General features: G+C 36.1%; 3 protein-coding genes and 1 long non-coding RNA gene across 5 annotated transcripts; 1 reads left to right on the top strand and 3 right to left on the bottom strand.

Annotated features, from left to right (window-relative positions):
- Positions 1-3,043: 3,043 nt before the first annotated feature.
- LOC140955247 (uncharacterized) lies at positions 3,044-5,751 on the bottom strand. The gene is made up of 3 exons (XR_012169064.1): positions 5,463-5,751; positions 5,353-5,393; positions 3,044-3,311 (listed from the first exon to the last, which is right to left on the bottom strand). It is a non-coding gene; the product is annotated as an uncharacterized lncRNA (long non-coding RNA).
- A 1,581-nt stretch (positions 5,752-7,332) lies between these two features.
- On the top strand, positions 7,333-9,848 carry LOC118049175 (annexin Gh1). Its single transcript, XM_035059106.2, has 5 exons — positions 7,333-7,520; positions 8,113-8,258; positions 8,405-8,623; positions 8,914-9,126; positions 9,348-9,848. Exons 1-5 carry the CDS (start codon positions 7,445-7,447, stop codon positions 9,642-9,644), a joined length of 951 nt encoding a protein of 316 aa, XP_034914997.1. The 5' UTR covers positions 7,333-7,444; the 3' UTR covers positions 9,645-9,848.
- A 192-nt stretch (positions 9,849-10,040) lies between these two features.
- LOC118049174 (uncharacterized) lies at positions 10,041-15,661 on the bottom strand. Of its 2 annotated transcripts, none has more exons than XM_035059104.2 (5): positions 13,585-15,661; positions 13,316-13,478; positions 12,142-12,305; positions 10,784-11,039; positions 10,041-10,665 (listed from the first exon to the last, which is right to left on the bottom strand). In XM_035059104.2, the coding sequence occupies exons 1-5, from the start codon at positions 15,162-15,164 to the stop codon at positions 10,558-10,560; spliced, it is 2,271 nt and encodes a 756-aa protein (XP_034914995.1). In that variant the 5' UTR covers positions 15,165-15,661; the 3' UTR covers positions 10,041-10,557. The 2 variants fall into 2 exon arrangements, with proteins under 2 accessions (XP_034914995.1, XP_034914996.1); XM_035059105.2 differs by having other exon boundaries at positions 10,041-10,662; positions 13,585-15,660.
- A 2,070-nt stretch (positions 15,662-17,731) lies between these two features.
- On the bottom strand, positions 17,732-20,500 carry LOC118049176 (uncharacterized). The gene is made up of 5 exons (XM_035059107.2): positions 20,135-20,500; positions 19,964-20,037; positions 19,164-19,299; positions 18,749-19,033; positions 17,732-18,294 (listed from the first exon to the last, which is right to left on the bottom strand). Exons 1-5 carry the CDS (start codon positions 20,258-20,260, stop codon positions 18,031-18,033), a joined length of 885 nt encoding a protein of 294 aa, XP_034914998.1. The 5' UTR covers positions 20,261-20,500; the 3' UTR covers positions 17,732-18,030.
- Between the last annotated feature and the right edge of the window lie 161 nt (positions 20,501-20,661).

The raw sequence follows: 20,661 nt of genomic DNA, 5'->3' as shown, positions 1-20,661 counted from the left end.
AACTGGAAAACACTTTCCAGTGTTTGGTTATGTCATGGAAAATGAGCTGGAAAATAACTTATTAATATTTTATTTTTCTCAAGTTTATTAAAATAATGAGGAACAAATCTTACAAATTAAAAAGTTGAATGAGAATGAAATTGAAAAGAAAAATATAATTTCATAAATTATCTCAAATAAAACAAATAATAATCAAAATAATAGGATCAAATCTAAAAAATTAAAAAAAAATTAAAAATGAAGAAATTAAAATAATAATAATCAACATTTCATAAATTATTTCAAATAAAATAAGTAACAATCAAAAGAATGAGGATCAAATTTGATAAATAAAAAATTTCAATAAAAAAATGATAAGAAAAAAACAAATAGCAATTATAAAAATAAGAACCAAAGTTAATATAAAAATAAAATTTTAAGAGATGAAATTGAAAAATAAATATTCAAAACAAAATATATATAGCAATCAAAAGTTTGAGGATCAAATTTAATATAATCAGCAAATAATGACATTTCTAAATTTTTTACAATTTCCGGAAAGTGTTTTCCCCTCAAATTTTTTAGGAAAACACTTTCCTGAAAACCAAGCCAAATTTTCCTTTTACTGGAAAGTGTTTTCCATTGACCAACTTTCCTACTGGCAAACAAACACAAGAAAGTTTGGAAAGTGCTTTCCTGAAAACCACTTTTCAGAAAACAAACACAGCTAAAAGGAAAACACTTTCCTGAAAACCAAGTCAATTTTTTTTTTTGACTAAAATTGACTGGAAAGTGTTTTCCGTTGACTAGAAAATGTTTTCCGCTGACCGGAAATTGTTTTCCGTTGACCAACTTTCCTAATGACAAACAAACACAAGAAAGTTTGGAAAATGGTTTCCCGAAAACTACTTTCCGGGAAACAAAAAAGGCCCTAATAAGATCGACAAAGTTAATTATGTTCTTCATGTACCAAAATCAACTTTCTGCTCCGAGTCCCGATGAAATCAGATGCTTAGAAGTCTCTCCAACAGCTAAGCCTCTTCGGAAACCATCTTTCCGGCTCTTTCCAGCAGCAATTGGTGGCCTGAGAAATTTCACCCACCTTCGTCTCTACAAAAATCAACTTCCTGGCTCCCTTCCTGAAGAGCGAGGAAACTTGGAGTCTTTTGTTGATCTAGAGTTGGGCAACAATCAATTGGGCGGCCCAGTTCCTGCTTCAATTGGTAATTTGACCAACCTGGAAGTGTAATTCCTCGCAACAACCAACTCTCCGGCTCTATTTCTGAAGAGAAGGCATGTCTTCTTAAAAAAGTTGTAACATTTGCCAAACTCAGTCACTTCAAAACTTCTGTCAATAACAACAAACTCACAGGTCCAATCCCCAAAAGCTTGAGAGATTGCAAAAGCTTTGTAAGAGCCCACCTGAAGTAAACCAACTGGCTGGAAATATTTCTGAAGATTTTGGCGTCTATCAAAACCTTCAATTCATGGATCTGAACCACAACAAACTCTGTTGAAATCTCATTTAACTGGGAAAAATGTCCAATCTCATGATAGATACCTACAAATCCAAAGTAACCTTCGATATGGGAGCTTCTCTTGAAGCAATAAGGCTTTGATCTAATTGCCACAAAGGGTTCTCTAAATTGATTCTTTTCAGGCGATAAGTTCCAATTGCATCATAGTAATTGAAAAAAAAAAAGGTTCTTTTATATATTTATCCTTATTAGCATTAACATCAATTTTTTCATTATGAAAATTTTTGCAATTAAATGGATTATATCTATTTGCGCAAATACCTTGATGATTCCTGTTTGTTCATACATAGAGCCCCATAAGCATATATGAGATGGTACCAAGGATATGTGGTCCCATCATACAAAATTCTAGCATACGGAATTTGGAATTTCTCACGCCGGGCAGAGATCTGAAAGGCCCGTGTAAATTCCAAAGCCTTTGTGCTTGCGAACATCTTCCTCTAGTCATTTGACACATATCTAATAGAAATGGATTCCTCTGCCCCGGCTGGCTGTTGTGCCTTCTCTTACAAAAGCAGCTACTTCGAATAGAAACGTCCGTTGTTGAGAGATTCAAGTAGATATTTTCGACTAAAGGAAAAGTTCTGTCTTTTCTTTCGGGAAGTGGTTAGCCACCTTGAATATTGCAGGAAACAACATTAGCAGTTGGATACCTCCTAAGATTGGAAATGCCACTCAGCTTCAAGCACTTGATCTTTCTTCAAATCAATCCGTAGGGGGGTCCCAAAGGAATACGAAAAGTTAAATTTGTTGAAATATTTAAATGGAAATCAAATTTGTTCCTTCAGAATTTGGATTATTGAATGATCTCGAGTAACTGGAACTGTCTGAACAGATTGAACCAGCCAATTCCAGGATTTTTTGGAAACTTCCTTAAACTTGTCTACTTGAGCAGTAGCAATTTTTCGCACATAAACCCAATACAGTTGGGGAAGTCATTGCATCTGTCCCAGCTAGACTTGAGTCACAACTTTCTTAGCGGAAAGATAACCCCACAATTAAGCAGTTTGTAGAGGCTGGAGACACTTAATCTCTCCCACAACAATCCTTCTGTTTTATTCCAGGCAGTTTTGGACAAATGCAAGGCTTATCGATATATCCCACAACGAGTTGCAAGGTTCCATTCCTGACAACAGAGCCTTTCAAAAAGCTTCTGGAGAAGCATTACAGACGAAAAGAGATGTTCAAGGTCTGCAACCATACAAGCATTCCATGAAGCACAAAGACAAGTAAAAAAAAGGCCCTGTAATCTTGTTTCTAATCACATCCCTCCCTCGTTTTATAGCATCTTTACTTTTCTCTTTTTCTTCTTATTAGAAAATAATATAAATCATATCATAGGACTTCACCTAACAACTTAAGCCATCAGGTTAAGATGTTCTTTAACATAGTATCAAAGTCTTCTCAAAGAGCTTTCACTTGAGGGGGTGTGTTACAGAATAATATAAATCATATCATGGGACCTCACCTAATAGCTTAAGCTATTGGATTGAGATGGTTCTTTGACACTTATTAATTCTCTTTTATTCACACAAATGAAAGAACTATACACCAATATATTAGATGTTAAAGATACAATTCAAATGAAGAACTATACACCAATATATTATCAAAGAATACTAACAAAAAATTCTTAAAAATGGTTCCAGTATAGCATTCATAAGAGCCTGAAATGTAACTGGGGCATTTGTTAGCCCAAATAACCTTACCTTAAACTCATAATGTCCATGGTAAGCTCTTAATGAAGTTTTCCATACATCATTTTCATGCATCATTACTTGATAATAACTTGATCTGAGATTCCAATTTGAAAAAAAAAATGTTATTCATGTAGCTCATCCATGAGATCATTAATTATAGAAATAGAAAACTTGTTCTTAATTATCAAATCATTGAGATGCATGTAATCAATGCAAGATCTTTGGGTGTTATCCTTATTTTTCACAAGGAAAACTTAAGAAGCAAAAGACTCCATCATGTAACATCTCTTTCACCAATCATTCAATCTTTTCTTTATGCACATAAAATTTTTGTAGGTTTTTATATTAACTGGTTTAGACCTAGGAATAAATGAAATCTTATGAACCAAGGTTCTTACTAGTGGTAATTGTGTTGGCTCTGAGAAAAATTCTTCAAATTCATCCAGTAAAGCCTTGGCTGCAACATCTTGACAACCAGTCTTGGTTCTTCAATTGCCTCTAATGAAAAAAAAAATTATAATGTTATCCCACAATTAGCTTCTTTCAAGCTTTTATGTATTTTACTAGTTGCAATGCACTCATTAACAACTTAAGTTAGTTCTTCAGACCTTTCAACATATTCCTTCACACTTTTTGAGCCTACATCTTTATTGTCAAATCTCATGTAAAGAGCCTTCATAAATTCTTCCCAACTGGCTAAATACTCTCCTCCACACAAAAATCCCTTATACCAAATCTCTTTCATGCCATCCAAATATAATGAAGCCATCTCCACCTATTGTTAGATTGAAATGAAGTTCATTTTGAAGCATTTCCTCATCCAACATCTTGGATTATCCCCATAAAAGGTTGGTAACTCTACCCTAGACAAGTTCTAGTATATCTCCTCTTTGAAATTCTTGATTTCATGTGCCCTCTCTTCTTTGATTAATTCTGTAATGAGAAATGGGTCAATTAGAATCTATGCTAGACCTACCTTCTTTATCAACCTTCATGCCTTTCATAAGTATCTTTAAAGTAGCTGCAATAGAGTCCAACTTCAATTTGAATTGCTAATTATTTTTTGCCTGATTATCTGCCATTTCTTGTAGTCTTTCATGTAGTTGTTGTATTTGCTCATCCTCCACACGTTTCACCAATTGTTTTTATGTTGATCTTTCTATTGTTTAAGTAGCCGTGAATCGTTGGCTCTAATACCAATTGTTTTCCTTAACAAACAAGAGCTTACAAGAAAATTGAAGGAGAGAAGTAGGAGAAATTGAGAAAGAGATATAACTAACAACTTTCAGCGTTTTGGCCTTTCATCATTGTTTAATGACTGCCAATATATATAAAAAATTGACCGGGTGGACTGGGTCCCGGGTCGACCCGCCGGGTCGACCATTTTTCTCCGGCCAATTCCCAAGCAGGTTTTTGGCCTCCACCCGGACCGGTCCCATGCCCGGATCGATCCGCCGGGCCGGTCCGGGTTTTAAAACTATGCTTCTAATACTTAATTTCTGACAACAAAACAAGAAATAAATATTAAAAAGAAAGATTCCATCATCCCCTCCACTCCTGTATTTGGCTATTAGCCATAAATTACAACACAATTGAATGGTCAGTTTGCCAATTCAAGAGCTTTTATTAGTGAGATTCGTACCTACCTTGACAAAGACACGCCATCGGAATATATAGTGAAACTCTACGGCTTTTGCTCACATCCGCGACATTCATTCCTGGTTTATGAGTTCTCGGAACCTGGAAGCCTGTAAATGTTACTTAAAGGAGATGAACAAGCAATAGCATGTGATTGGATTAGGCGAATAAATATTGTTACAGGAGTGGCTAATGCTCTTTCTTATATGCACCATGACTGCTCGCCTCCAATAATACATCGTGACATATCAAGCAAAACTATTCTGCTGGACGGAGAATATGAGGCTCGTGTCTCCGACTTTGACACTTCTAGGATTTTAAAGCCTGGCTCATCTAAGTACTGGACATCCGTGGCGTGCTACAAAAATTAGGTTTACATTTTCTGGGGATCATAACTGTTTATGGATAACTAAAGACTACGCTTAACAGGCATCCCATATAGCTAGTCATCCTTTCTATGCTACAAAAACAACATAAAAACTGACATCATAACTTACCATAAAGAATATAAGAACAAATCTTCCCTTGCAGAGCTTGCCTACACAATGGAAGTGAATGAAAAATGCGAAATATACAGCTTTGGAGTGGTATCACTAGAAATACTTACGGGAAGGCATCCGAGCGATCTCATCTCATCATTGACTTCATCATCCTCGGCAACACCATTGCCCCGTCATTTACTGCTGAAGGATTTGCAGGATGGACGCCTCTTGCCTCCTACACGTACAGTAGCAGAAAAGGTTGTCAGAGTTGCGAAAATAGCATTTTCATGTACAGATGCTACGCGTATGAGTGAATAATTATGGTTGGAAACAATTATTAGGTTTTTAGATTGATTCTCATGGCGTCGCATGTAATACTGTATTTCAGTTTCTTTTTTATCAGTTTTAGGTTTTTCTTTTTAGTTTTTCTCGTTAATAGTAGAAAATTAAAGAATAGTAAATAAAACTTTAACTCAGCGCGAGCACAGGCACGTGCCCGGGTCCCCGGCTCCGGGCACGAGCTCTAAAATATCCAAAGTTCTAGACCTTCTATAGCTGCCTTAAAAAAGAAACACATTCCTACTTCTTAAAAGTATAAAAAACCATAGATCCATACAAGGTATTTTTAATGGCAAAAGCTATTTAAAAAAGCTAAATTTTTTATATAATATTTTAAATAGTGCAATTTCGCTTTTTATCTCATGGGATATTCCAATGAAAAATGACATTTTAACAATAAATTAAAATAAGAAAGGAGAGAGAAAGAGAAAACAATTAAAATTGGCTCTTCGCATGAAAAAAGAGAGGATTTTAACTATCCTGTTTCGTGGCTTTTGTTTTGGCTATTGCATTGAAGATGCTTTAAGAGAAAGAAAACCGAATTAATGACATACAAATACAGTGTGGATATATAAAACATGAAAACTGGCTTTTCTCACCAAAAATACGTGCTCTATCAAATTCATTGGATATTATCCGATCAACTAGAATGAATTAATTTTATTCTATTCAATGTGTAATATATATATATATATATATATATATATATATATCAAATCTTGTTCGAAATTTAATTCAAAAGATATATACTTATATATAAAATATTTATAGTTTTTGAATTTTATTTAATATATAAATATTTTAATATTCACACACACATACATATAATAAATATATGCATTTTTAATTTAATATTAAATAATAAAAAGCTGAAACTCAATAAATAAAATATAAAAATTTAATCATAAAATTTAAATATATTAAAAATTTGACGCATGAGCATAGTTATTAAACTCGATCGAACCAACCCAGCAGGTATCGGAACCTGATCGACCTGATGGCTGTACCGTTAGGATGAGCAAAAACCCAGAAAACTTGGGTGATGGTTGGCCTGTGCCTCAGGGGACCCGACAAAACCTAGTTAAGATCTGTTTTTTTTTTTTAAATGTGTTTTTTCTCATAACAAGAAATTTCTTATTTTTTTTTATATATTTTTTAGTTGGTTATTAACTGTTTTTAAAGTTCATTATATAAACTAGAAGAATGTTTTATTTTTTTAATGTGAAATTTAAAATCCTTTGGTATATATATTTTATGTTTACAAGAAAAAAAATTATTTTTTTAATATAAAGATTTGAAACCCTTTAATACACATACTCTATGTACATAAATAAAAAAATTTATATTTTTTTAATGTTGAATTAAAAAAAAATTAGTTTAAATACTTCAACTTAAAAAGATAACATATTAACATAATATTTTTTTAATATGAAATAAAAAATATTTTGAAATAATTTTTAAATTTTTTTTATTTATATTATGTATAGTTTAAGTGAATTGATTTTTAATTTTTTTTTATATAAAACAATAAAATTTTAAATATATATTTTTTAATTTTTTCAAGTTAATTAGGATATCCCAAGTTTCGCCGTGGAAGTCGATACTCGTTCATTGACCGGGTTCCCCGGATAAGTTCTTATAACAATGCCCACGAGTACAGGGAGAGAAGGACGCGTAAGATATCATTCTCGCATTCTATTTTTCGTTTTCGAGTCCGAACAGAACAGAGAGAGAGAGAGAAGATCGAAAGAGCTATCCAAATCCAATAATGTCGACTCTTACGGTTCCTCAAGAAGTTCCTCCCGTGTCTGAAGACGTTGAGCAGCTGAGAAAAGCCTTCTCAGGTTTCTTTCTTTTACTACTAAACAATGTTTTTGTTTTTCTCCGGACAAACATGTGCCCCTGTTTCTATGATCTACTTTTGATTCTCACGTTCAGATCGTTGTCAAATATAGCATTTTTCTTGTTTTTTTAAATAGTACATATGATTGGGGACACTGTTTTTGGTTTGATTCAATCTTTTGAGGTTCGCATGTTTGATCTGATGATGATCATGATCTGTTCACGATCATATTCATGATATACACACGGGCACTTTTGCAAACACGCATGTTCGTATATATGCGTGTGTTGTATTGAGATGATTTAATTCATCTTCAAGTTAAAGGAGCTTCATTTTGAAGGCTGATTGTAACACAAATAGTGCTGGAATCACTCGATCTATAATTGTTTGGCAAATCAGGCGTAAAAGTCTTGGTTTCTTTAACAAAAGTGTATTTTATTGTAGATTTTGACTATTTGGAATTTTAAATTAAATTATAAATCCAGATTTGTGTATTTAACCCCCTAAAAAAAAGATAGAGAGGTTTCCTTTTCATTCAAGTGAGAGTGTGGAAGTCACTGCATGGTTGGATAATTTTACCATTTTGATTGCAGGATGGGGGACAAACGAGGGTTTGATCATATCCATTTTGGGTCACAGGAATGCTGCTCAACGCAAGCTGATTCGACAGGCATATGCTGAGGCTTATGGGGAAGATCTACTCAAGGCATTGGACAAGGAACTTTCAAATGATTTTGAGGTCAGAGTCTGAACCTCAATTTTCAATGCCTTCTCTGTTTCTCCTCGCTGCCTTCCAATAGACTATCTAATGACTCTGCTTTCCACACACACACATATTCGAAGTCTAACATTGGTACTATGATTTTCCAAATACCTCGCGGTTAGAGGGTGCTGCTGCTTTGGACCCTTGATCCGGCTGAAAGGGATGCTGCTTTGGCTAATGAGGCCACAAAGAGATGGACTTCGAGCAATCAGGTACTTATGGAGATTGCCTGCACGAGGTCTTCAAATGAACTGCTTCTTGCAAGGCAGGCTTATCATGCTCGTTTTAAGAAGTCCCTTGAAGAGGATGTTGCACATCACACAAGTGGGGACTTCCGCAAGGTACAGCTTCTAGACTTACAATAAAAGCATTTCAATAATTCAAATTACACATTGACGATCTAGTGTCATGACAGATTTGTGAATTCATTGAAAGCATCAATTTTACTTGCCTTGTGAGCATTTCATGTGGATTTTCATAATTCAGCTGTTTTATATTTTCTATCTATTTGTTAGAGATCATTTTTTTCTTTTTCCTGTGTGTGGAAATGCAATCCTCTCCGCCTGTCCTTATTATTACTCAATTTTTTTTTCTCTGGCTGCTTCATGTTTGTCATGTTTGTGCTACCCAGCTTCTGTTTCCTCTTGTGTCCTCTTACCGTTATAATGGAGATGAGGTGAACATGACCCTCGCAAAATCAGAGGCTAAGATGCTCCATGAGAAGATTTCAAATAAGGCTTACAGTGATGAGGAACTCATCAGGATTTTGGCTACCAGGAGCAAAGCACAGATCAATGCTTCTCTGAACCAATACAAAAATGAATTTGGTAATGATATCAACAAGGTATGCAAGTTATGAGCTTTATTGTAAGGTAACTTTGCTATACAGCTGTAGTTATCAGTAACGCCTTCCAGTCCAATCTTAATCCACACTTCATCCCTGATTGGCATTTATAAACCTCACAGAAGTGGGGGTTTCATCTTCGTAGGAAGCATAGTCTTATATTTAGGCTCTGTTAGTTGATCATCAATTGCTAATTCCTTAATGGGCCCTTCTATGTGAAGGACTTGAAAGCCGATCCTAATGATGAGTTCCTCGCATTGCTGAGGGCCACAGTTAAGTGCTTGACACGCCCTGAGAAGTACTTTGAGAAGGTTCTTCGTCTGGCAATCAACAAAAGAGGAACTGATGAAGGTGCTCTGACTAGAGTTGTCGCTACAAGGGCAGAGATCGACATGAAGCTCATAAAAGATGAATACCAGCGAAGAAACAGTATACCTCTGGATCGTGCCATTGTGAAGGACACCCATGGCGAGTATGAAAAACTACTTCTGGAACTAGTTGGACATGAAGATGCCTAAGCTTCAATCTATTTCAAAATATGATTCTGCTACAGGGGAATTGGACTATCAGCCTGGTTTTCATGTTTTTCCTTGCTTCGTGTGGTTTTTATCATTGTAATGTTGTCTGTTGTCAGTCTTATGCGTATCTGTATGCTGGTTTTTGAAACTTGACCTATAGTCAATAAATAAAGTACCTGCCCTTTCAAAGAGTTTTCCTAACAATTTTCACTTGCCTAATTGCTCCTCCCTCTCCCCCTAATCCATTAAGTACATATTTCAAATCGTTGTAAAACTTTTGCCAGTGGCACTCATTATCCTAGGGTAACTGACAGCCGTAAGTTCATATTGGTTGCCAGATATGCTGCTGGATGCCCCTAATGTAATTTTGATATTCTGTCATTATAACCAATTGGCAATGTAACCATAAAAAGGCTCCCGGCCTCCTCATTTTCATATTCAAAAATCAACATTAATAACAGCCTTTTCATCCATGCATTCCAAACTGTCGTGCAAATCAGAATACACAGATGGAGCGCATCGACGTATCTGACCTAACAAACAACGATGACAGACAACAGGAAGGTAATCCGGCCATCCCCAAGTCACAAAACTTTGGAAACTGAAATCCAGGTTCTTACCATGTTGACATATATTACAATCTATGTTTGAATGAGCTAGACAGCAACAGGACAACAAAATAATACATAGTTTTATCTGCATCATAAACTTAGGAAGACAACTTTCCGTTTGTACTCTCAGAATCTTGGAGGCCATGCACTTCCAAAGAGCCAAAGTTGTGCGCTTGTCTCCAGGATCGCAGAAGCAAATTGTGATTAGAATTCAACATCTTGCAGTCCTAACAAAACTTACTGGTAGTGAACAAGGTTGTAGCTCTGAATGAGCCACACTTCTTCCGACAGATACATATACATCATTTCTTCAACAGGTTTCGTGAGAAGATTCTCTTACAATACGGGCTGGTGCGTAACGTCGAGTGTGGTCGGACTGCTTCGACCAGTAAAGAATGAAGAGCACCCTGCTATTCAGAAGAAAATGCAACAACGATAACAAGAGAGAGAGAGAGAGAGATTTATTATGTAACAACTTCAACTAATGCAGTAGTATACTCATAAAGTTAAGGGTCTAGGTTTCTAAACCTTTGTAACTGCTAAAGCACATTGAATGACGTAGTTGGCAAATGGATCCTGCAGCAGCTGTTCAAAGCGAGGCACTGAGAGCAGTTCAAGAACAATTTGTGACCGGCTCTCTTCGAAATGCCTAAGGCACCTCTCAACCACATGGCTGCCAAATTTTTGCATGGAGAGGTGCACATAGTTCCCCTCGAATTGAGAAAGCAAGATGGCAATGCTACATGGGTTCTTTAGATCCATGATGTATTGAACAACATAATTTCTGTTGACACATAAAGCACCTTCAGAGTGAGAGAGCTATAACCAGATGCTAAATATAAACAACAAATCCCGGTGCTATATTTTGTCCAGCGGAATGTTAAAGTTAATTTTAATAAAATGCAAAAAACAATTAAGAACATGCATAAAACTGATGGCGAATGACTTAAAATTAAGGCATTTATATTGATAAGCATATGTTTCCATGCCCTTCCTATAATCAAGCCCGAAGCTCCCATCAAGGGTCATGTAGAAGTTTGTCTTGCCACACTCACAGATTATGGATATTGACAGTAACTAAATCGCTTCCTTAAGCAGCCAAAACAACAAGAAGGTATGATATAATGTTGCAAATGTCAAGATCAATAAATGAGAAAAATGAAACCAATAAAAATTGAGGGAGATGAGTTGAAAGATAGGAGAACGACCATCAAAGACAACGGGATGTAAAAATAAACTTGTAAGACCTGAACTGCTCATGAGAAATGGTAGTTCAGTTAGGAGGAAAGGACAGAGCAGGCAAAAATTCTTAAATAGAAACGTTCAATTTGATCTAGGTGGTCCGATTATTGAAATTACAAGTCCCATACTATACTCAAACAATGTATCTAAATCTAACTGTACTCTAGTGTCATAACCTAAAGACATCCAGGAACTATCTCAAGCACCTGTCAATCATTAAGCACCATGCTAGTGGTGTTGCCCCTCTCAGGATCTAATATATCTAATTCATTTTCATTCATGTGGACAGAAATAAGCAAAGGCTGAAGAGTGATGCCCAAGGATGTTGTAAGCAACAGATTAATGACTCCGAATAACTTCGACAATAAAGTCAATGTGAACTATTCTATAATACTTAACAACTACTTACCGTGAATGCAATGACAAGGTAGCATAGATATCATTTAGTATTAAATGAAGCACTTTCATTAAGCCACACTACCATGCATCTTGAGGCTCATAGAAACTGTTTAATTGGTAGTGTGAAGTAAAAGGGAATAAACATCTTACGGTAATTTCAATTGACATGTAGCACAGGTGTGTGATCAACACATAAAAGGAAAAAATAACAAAATCATAGAGTTCAAACACTTGAAGTGATTTACCCGAAAGGATCTTGTGCGAGAAGAAATCCATTTCTAGAAATTTCAGTCATTAACTTATCCCAATGTTTTCCAGTGGCATGTGCAATGCATCGTTGCATTACACAGCATCCATGACGATGAGTTGCGATCTCAACACAAAACTTTGTCGCAGCATCAAAAATAAACTGCAAAGCAGGATCAACATGAATGAGGACAGAGCAAGTTGCAGAATCTGTTAGGACATATATATAGCAGAGGTCTGATGCAGATTACCAAGAAAAAGAGTGGATTTTTTTTATAAGGCGAACATACAGGTCCTGGAATGATAATTTGAATTGAAAATTCTACAATAATACAGCTAGTGGCATATAAGCAGATTATATGTCGAAAGATCTCTGAACTTCTGGAAATCCCATTTTAGTGATGCATAATATTGACAGTGTATAATGAAGAGAATTCCCAATATGAAGGCTGGTGTTTGCGATAGCTTTAAGATAGTGTAAATGTGGCAAAGTTAAAATTTAGATTAGGTGATCCTTCTTTAGATATTTCTTCCTGTTTCCAATGCTTAGATGTTTCTTTGGCATTACCCCTCTTTTCTGATAGAGGCATGTGCTTGGCTTATGGTGTTAATGTTGGGCATGCTTCATATTGTTTTTCAACGGACAAAAAATACCAAGTAGGATTAAGTTTAGCACGAGGCAAATTTTACATGAAATGGAAATCTATCCCTAGCACATTAGGACAGGTCTGGATTTCAAGATATGTTTTTAGCAGCTAGCCCAGTTAGCTTGGACTAGCCACCACTATCCCACAACTGCACAAAGAATCAAATCACAAACTGATATGAAGACATTGTAATTATAATGAAACATACAGTCAACGATTGAGCTTCAGCGTATGATTGAATGTTGGAGTGATATCATGCAGGTCGTTGGTTTATATGTTACTATAAATTTGAAAAAAGAAAAGAAAGACGCATGCCTCGGTAGAAAGTCGATAATAATGAGAAGCTTGAACAAAACTAGACTATTATGCATGATGTTTTTTTCATCCTAGAATTATTTGCATTCCCGAGTTACAATAGCATCAAGGAGGTAACTCAGGAATGTGAAATTACATTTTAGAAATCATGGCAGATCATGGCAGCAAACATTCAATTTTAAAAACTCAACTCAGGAAGTAAAGGTTGTACCTTGTTATCTTCATTGCTCAGGAGGTTCAAACAACGCTGAATAACATGATTTCCATTCTGATCCTTGACAAGATCAAGCACACCAGGTTTCAGGGCCAATATTACTGAAGAAATCTGCTGCCTGGTTTGGAGTGTCTCGATCAACCTCTGCACTACTCGTGTGCTGGTACCATAGAACCATAAAAAGAAATGAGAACACAATAAACTTTTTCGGTGACTATCAACAAACTACAAATTTAAACAGCAACAATTCGAGGTATAGAAAATACCCGTATGTGTTTAAGCAAATTCTAACAAGCATTCCGGGCTCATTGGTGATCATGCGCACTATCAGCAATCTATGTTTTTCATCGCACACATCCAATAGCTTCTGGACGACATAATTGCCAAATGGCTTCAACATAAGTTCAACAATATGGCCAATAATTTCATCAAATATTAGGTCAACATCTTGGCTTGTTCCCTCTTCAAAAATCTTTTGTAAGAAAAGGCAGCCATTCTGATCTTGTGCCATTAAGTATACATAACCCCGGAACTCATTCAAAGAAGTAAAACTTGGAGCCATTGGCAATGGGCTATGATTACCTAGTCTCCGACCATTTTCATGTATTCCTTCATGAAGAGAACAATCATCTGGTTTAATGTTTTTCCCCTGCATGTTCCGCGCAGCAATCTCATTGAAGTGATTCTTTTTGTGATATCTCAAAGAATCATGCCCTCTTTGGCTGGCATGATTGAGACCTTTTCCTTGTAAAATGAAACTATCCGCACGGCAAAGACTTTCCATATCCCCTGCACCTTTCATAGACATGAGAGACTGAGGAACACCGTTGGGAGTGCTTGGTATAGTCCTTCCTTTTAACAGCAGACTTTTACCCAATCGATCATGACCATTCAACAAAGAGTAACTCAATGAATCCATGGCAACCCTGCCTCCATTAGAATCCATTTTATATTGCTGAGGGCCAACAAGAGCGTCGTTAATGAAAGGTCTATTGCTAAATGGGTTCTGCGATTGATGAGTCCCCTCATATCTCCATTTTCCCTGTTTTTTGCTCTGCTCCAAAAAATAATCGCTCTGGTTTTCAAACCACCTAGAGCCAGGACACAAATCATCGGACTGATGATTATGGGCAAGGAAAGACTCCACTGAATCAAAACCACCCTTTTCAAATCCATTAAATCTACATCCCATAACATCATTACAACTCAAAGAAGCTCCACGAGTAGATGATTGAAAGCTTTCCGAATCACAATCACCATTGCTAAAATCCCCATTGTTTAAACCACCATACGAGCCATGCTTTTTAACATTATATGGTACACCACCCACACCCAGAGAACCATCAACAACTACATCACCAAAACCAAAACCATCACCATGCGGGTCCATCTCAAATCCCTTCATTTTAACACCGCCATTTTGTTCCTCTCTAATATTCATTCTAACAAAATCTTGAGACAAAGCATTGATGTTATGAGTTGATTTAGAATCATCCAAACTCAGTCCATTAAAGTAAAGGTAACTCGGTGATTGATGACACGTAGCCTCTTCAAATAAAGGAGGAGAAAGAGGAGGTGCTGTTGCAAATGGTGAGCCTGAAGCATCCTCAGAAGAGCAAAACCCATTTGAGAAAGAACTTGAAGGAGAAAACTCAGGTGATGATTGCAATGATACACTAGTATCACTCAAAGGAGAACCACTCAAAAGTGACTTCTTATGAAGAAGCCTCAAATATGACCCATTCAGTCCTCCTCCATTCAACAGCTCTTCCTCTCTCCTCCTCATCTTCTCCATAACCTTATTTTCCCTCTCAGATTGTTGTTTATACATCATCATCATCATCATCAAATGTACACAGACACAATATACACCTATATGTAAAATATATATAAGCAATATATCTGCCTAGCTACTTTTACAAAGACAAACTTTTGTTAAAAAGAACCCCCACACCCACAGCAGAAATCTATTTGAAAAAGCCAAATACGCACTTAGGGAAAAAAAAACAAATCACACAGTACTCAGGGTATGTTTTCTGGGTGATCAAGAATTTAAGGTCGCATATTTTTTAATCTCGTTTGTTGTTAATATTGTTGGGATTTGGGTTTTGTGAAGGAAAAGTGAAGGATTTTGTATTTGTTTCAAATGGGTTTTATCGAGAGTGAGGGAGGGGGATGTAGTACGATCTGTTACTGCGTGTTCATGCTCACACCATTACAATGAAGTTGAGCCGGCACTACTCTCTCACATGTACCAAGTTACTGCCACTAAAACGAGAGTATCTCTGGCTACGACCCTCTCTCTCTCTCTCTTTTAAAGGTTTTTTTTAATGACTTTTTTTTTTATTTTCTTATTTTACTGTGTGTTTGTTAATGGTATCTTTGGTGCAACTGATTTCCTTGATTTTCTCACTTGAGGTTGTTGACTTGGTTTCTGTATCAACTTCTTTTTTGATATATATATATATATATATATATATTTGATAACTTCGTCTAGAAGTTAATTGGTTTTTGAAAAACCCATTCATACAACTTTTTAGAGTGCTTGCCTTAGAAGTTGTTTAGTTTTTTTAATAGCTTAAAAAAAATTAAAGAAAATACTGTGTATAGAGAGAAAATAAAGAAGAATAGATAAAGTATCCGGTGAGAAGTTTCCCGACTTGTTGCCCAAGAAAACCATCCATCCGTTTTCGGCCGAGCCAAGTGCTATTTAGGGAATTTTCTTTTTCCTTTAGTCACCAAACGTGTTCTAATATATTCAACACAAATACTTTCTCGGTCATGAGCTACGATCCGATAGAACTGGCTTGATTTCTATATCCAAAGGACATTTTTTCTTGAGCTGTTTTATAATACAAAAACCCATACAAGTAATTATGTAAAAGCTCCATATGCCAAATCCCAGCATAAAAAATCCACATAAAGATAACTCGGATTAATCTTAAAAAATAAAAATATAAAATTTTAATATTTCACATAAAAATATTAAATACAATAGATTTATATGATATATATATTATAAATAATAAAAATTTTAAAATTATTTAGAAAGATTTTTTATTTTATATTGAACAGATATTATCTTATTTTAAAAATTAAAATATTTAAACCAAAAAACAAAAACATAATTTTTTTATTATGAATATAAAATATATATACTAATATACTTTTAATTCTGATTTGAAAAAATAAAATCCTTTTTCTAATGTTTATATATAAAAAAAACTTTGATATGGGTTAATGACTAAAAAAAAAAAAGTCTCATGTATATAAATTAAACCGGGGAAAAATATAAAATTACCCAGCGCATGAGACAGCGTCTATTCTTCTTGGAGCTTTTATCTTCATTAATAATTTGTTTTTTTCTCTTTTGACTAAAACCACTAATTTTTTTTGTCCATGCACATTGAAATTTTCATGGACAAAAATAAAGGGTATTTACTAGGTTTCATCGGGTCACCCAGTGATAAATTAACCCGGCAGATCTAACAAGTTTTATTAGGCGAATTACAAGTCTGAATTTTACTTACTTTAAATCCAATTAAAATCTCGAATTAATCCATCAATCCAGACATAACCATGCTTCTCATTTTTTTAAAAATGACACCCTTCGTAGGGTTAGCTCCATCTTTTATTAGGCTTTTTTTTTCTTCCGATTTTCGTCCTTTTGTCTTCTCCTTCTGATGGAGAACCCTGCTCGCCTGACTCAACAAGACAGAAGTGGCAGAGACGTAGGATTGGGCAAGAAATTACACTGGAACTTCGGGGACAGTTGGTGAGGAGATGCATTAATTATCCCTGGCATTTTTTGTGGCATGCTACAGCTCCTGTGTTTTGCCGTATAACGACTGAAAATTTTCCTGATTTGAATCAGTGCTTGTTTCAACATCAAACGCGCGCGCGTGTTTAACTTGTGGTTACCAAGAAACTCCCTTTCAAATAGCATGGCCTGCCCTCCACCTCCACCATAACGGTGGAATACGTGTTGTGACAGTCATCATGAACCAGTCTGGAAGAAGCTATTCAGAGAACTTGTCATTTACACCCAGCATTGAGACTCGTCAGCAATCTGATGACCAGTTTCCTTAACCATTCCAAGAGATGGACGCAGATTTGGATTAACCGATAGCTCACAAAAAAACCCATCAAATGCATCAACCAACAGATAGAAGCACTGGACTAAAGCGCACAGCACAAATATGACAATCTTTAGACTTCGAAGCTATGATATTACAGTTATTCTTGCCAATGCCTTGATGGACTGTCTTCTGAACTACTCTAAAGGTCGTGGAAAATAATAAAATGACAATACATACAGCTATGAATTTTAAGGTTCGACAAGCACAAGAATCCTCTGCAGAGCCATCAATGAAGGCAGCGGGGACAAGAAAATTCTTCGACAGTGGATCAAAATGAAAAAAGAAAACATTTCATAGGAATTAATCACAAACAATAATGATGGCAATGTCATGCTAACAAAATGAATTCTGGTGAACAGCCACGTAATTCACTAAAACAAGCACTCAAAAACACGAGAATATATGGACATTCAATCCAATTAGCAAACAGTCCACAACACTGGTTGGCGTGTTAAGACCTAAAACATATTCCCAAAACCCACAGTGAAAGGTCAAATAATACAGTAACACATCCCCGCTAGCAATAAACAAAACCAGATAGAATGATAAAATAACAGGGTTAGACCTAAAAAATTAAACCAAGGCAATGCTGCTCTCACCGCCAGGAGGCTTGCGTACGCCACCTAGGTAGTCTCGAGACTCTACCTTCCCATCAGAAAATATATCACTGCCGCTCATCTCTCGCAATTTTGCCACACTCAGTGGTTTCTCTGCAGTAGATGGAGGAGCATCACCTTTGAATACGTTATTTCCTGAAAGTTCATTGAATTTCTGGTTATAAATTTTCTTTGCTGTCTTCACCACTGATTCTTCAATAGACATTTGACCTCCAGCAGACTATAAAATTCAAGCAAAGCAGAGAACCAGTCAGGCTTTAATTCAAATTAAAACCGGGAGAAAAAGATCAGAACAGGCAACTTATATCTTAGAACAAAAATCACAAAGGAGCAGGTCAATGCTATTGCAAGGTCAATTTTGCCACACTCAGCGGTTTCTCTGGCATGCAATTGTGGAAAACAAAGTCCATTTATTTAAACAGTTATCCTAATATTATGCTATCATATATCCTAAGAATTTGAAAAACAAGGTATGGGTTACTTCTAGAAACAGCAGTTCAGTGAATTTATCTTTGGCCTACATGCATGACAACTATTACCACGCCTCCCAACCAGTTCATGAGACAGGTTAAATTCCATTGCAAAGCGAGAGTAAAAGGAACAGGGAGAGAGCAAAACACTTTGTTTATGCACCAACACAAACTTGTATTAGAAAGTTTGACAGAAGTGCTTACATTTCGTGGAGAAGGTTCACCCAATTGGATGCTTTCTTGCAAAGCCAAAGCACGCACAGTTGTTGGCCGTGGTAAAATTTCAGGAGGGGGTGCAAAGATGTCATGTCCACTGAGCTCCTTGGACTTGGCACTGGAGATCTGCTTCTTCAACATGGCATCAGACTCACTTTCTAAGGTTCCACTTAGCTCGCGCTGCTTGGCCACCTCAGGCAGGGTAGTAGGCTTTTTAGGAGAAACACTCTCTTCCTCTGCAAATGAAATGTGACTGATTCCAGCAATTGCTTGCTGGCAATTCCCAAAATCAAAACAATAAGTTACCATATCATATACATCCTTTGAGCCAAATTACACTGAAGTGGGCAAAGAATTGTATGTGAGCTCAAACAAATTTAATCAATAACGATGTAGTAGATACCTGGTACATTCTGAGCCCTGTTTTGCTATTAGCAGTGGGGTTGGCACTGCCAGATTCAGCCAAATCATTCTCTCCATTGGCTGCAAAAATGCCACTGCCAGTCATCTCCTTCATTTTATACCCAGAACAAGGTTTCCTGAGAATTTCAAACTTAATCTAGTCAAAGACCTTACATGGAAACCTCAAAAGAATGAACAGCAAGTTGCTAAATAAACAAACGCAAAACGATCAAGTTGCCATACACAACTGTGGTTTTCTAGTATCAGAGAACAAAGATTTCGGCAATCCCACAGAAATCAAAAACTCATCTTCACTCAATTTTCTACTGAGAAAACAATCTTGAAAATGGTTGTTTCAATATTTCTAAACTGGCCCAACAACCAGTCATGTTCCACGCCAAGGAAACATGGTTTAAAAGCCATATCATTGACCAAGAAAAAAAATGGTAGAAACTGTACTGCCTTTACTAGGATATTGGCTCGAGTAGGGTAAAATCAGAGAGAATTATGAGTTAAAGATCAAGTACGAGTAGTAAGACAATGTAAAACAAAACTTAAGAGTATACATAATTTATTTATTTATTGTAAGAATCTGATGAAAATGTTTGCTTCAACAGATCTAAGGACAACTGGATGGATTACCTAGGCACAAAATGTTCAAAATCAAACCAACAGTAACCCCATTGTGTGAAACAAAGTGATTTCAATTTTCCAAATTTAGACAATCGAAACCATCATCATTTCTCATCAGAGCCAAATTTAGAAAGTTTATGATGAACCATTAAGATCCACAGATCTCACCGTTTATTTAAGCTCTCGAACTCCTCCTCGGTAACTTGACCTCCAAACACCACCTTACTGATCCCGTCTGACGGCTATAAATCAATCACCAAACGATTAATCAGCTACTAAATTAAATTTTTTTTATGAAAATGAAAGGGGATAAAAGAAGAAATTGAAAGTGGAAGCTACCTGGTGGGGCCGAGTGGAGCGAGAAGCAGAGCCAACGGCGGGAGAATCAGGAGGCGGAGTCTCGGACCACGTGAGCAGATCTGCAGTGGAAGTGTGTGGTTTCCTAACCGGAGTGCTCCTCTCCATTATTTCTAAGAAAAATAAATAATAGTGCTTGAACCGGAAGGAAGGAAAGCGAGGAGAGCTACTTGTATGGTCTCAGACTGTGAGAGAGTATATAAGAGTGTTTGCTCTGGTTTTGAGTGTCTTTCAGGGGAGAGAATATGGGTGGATCTGAGTGAAATGACTATGATGTCCTGATCTACTAGAACTTTCTGTTTTTATTGTTGGCTTCGCTTTTGAGAGAAGGGGTTTTTTCACTTTTAGAGAGTGAGGGAGTAGTGTAGTAGCTACTCTTTCTTTCTTGCTCTGTTTTAAAAGCAAAGAAAAAGGAGTTGAAAATGAGGCTTATTTTGTTTTTGTTTTTCTTTATTTCTTTCCCCGGTGCTGAATTTGAATTTCATGCCGCCCTGGGATTTTTCTATCTT

The sequence above is a fragment of the Populus alba genome, chromosome 2 (genome assembly GCF_005239225.2).
Source record: "Populus alba chromosome 2, ASM523922v2, whole genome shotgun sequence".
In the NCBI taxonomy this organism is placed as follows: domain Eukaryota; kingdom Viridiplantae; phylum Streptophyta; class Magnoliopsida; order Malpighiales; family Salicaceae; genus Populus; species Populus alba.
The sequence above is the reverse complement of the archived record's forward strand: the minus strand, read 5'-3'. Positions and strand labels throughout refer to the sequence as shown.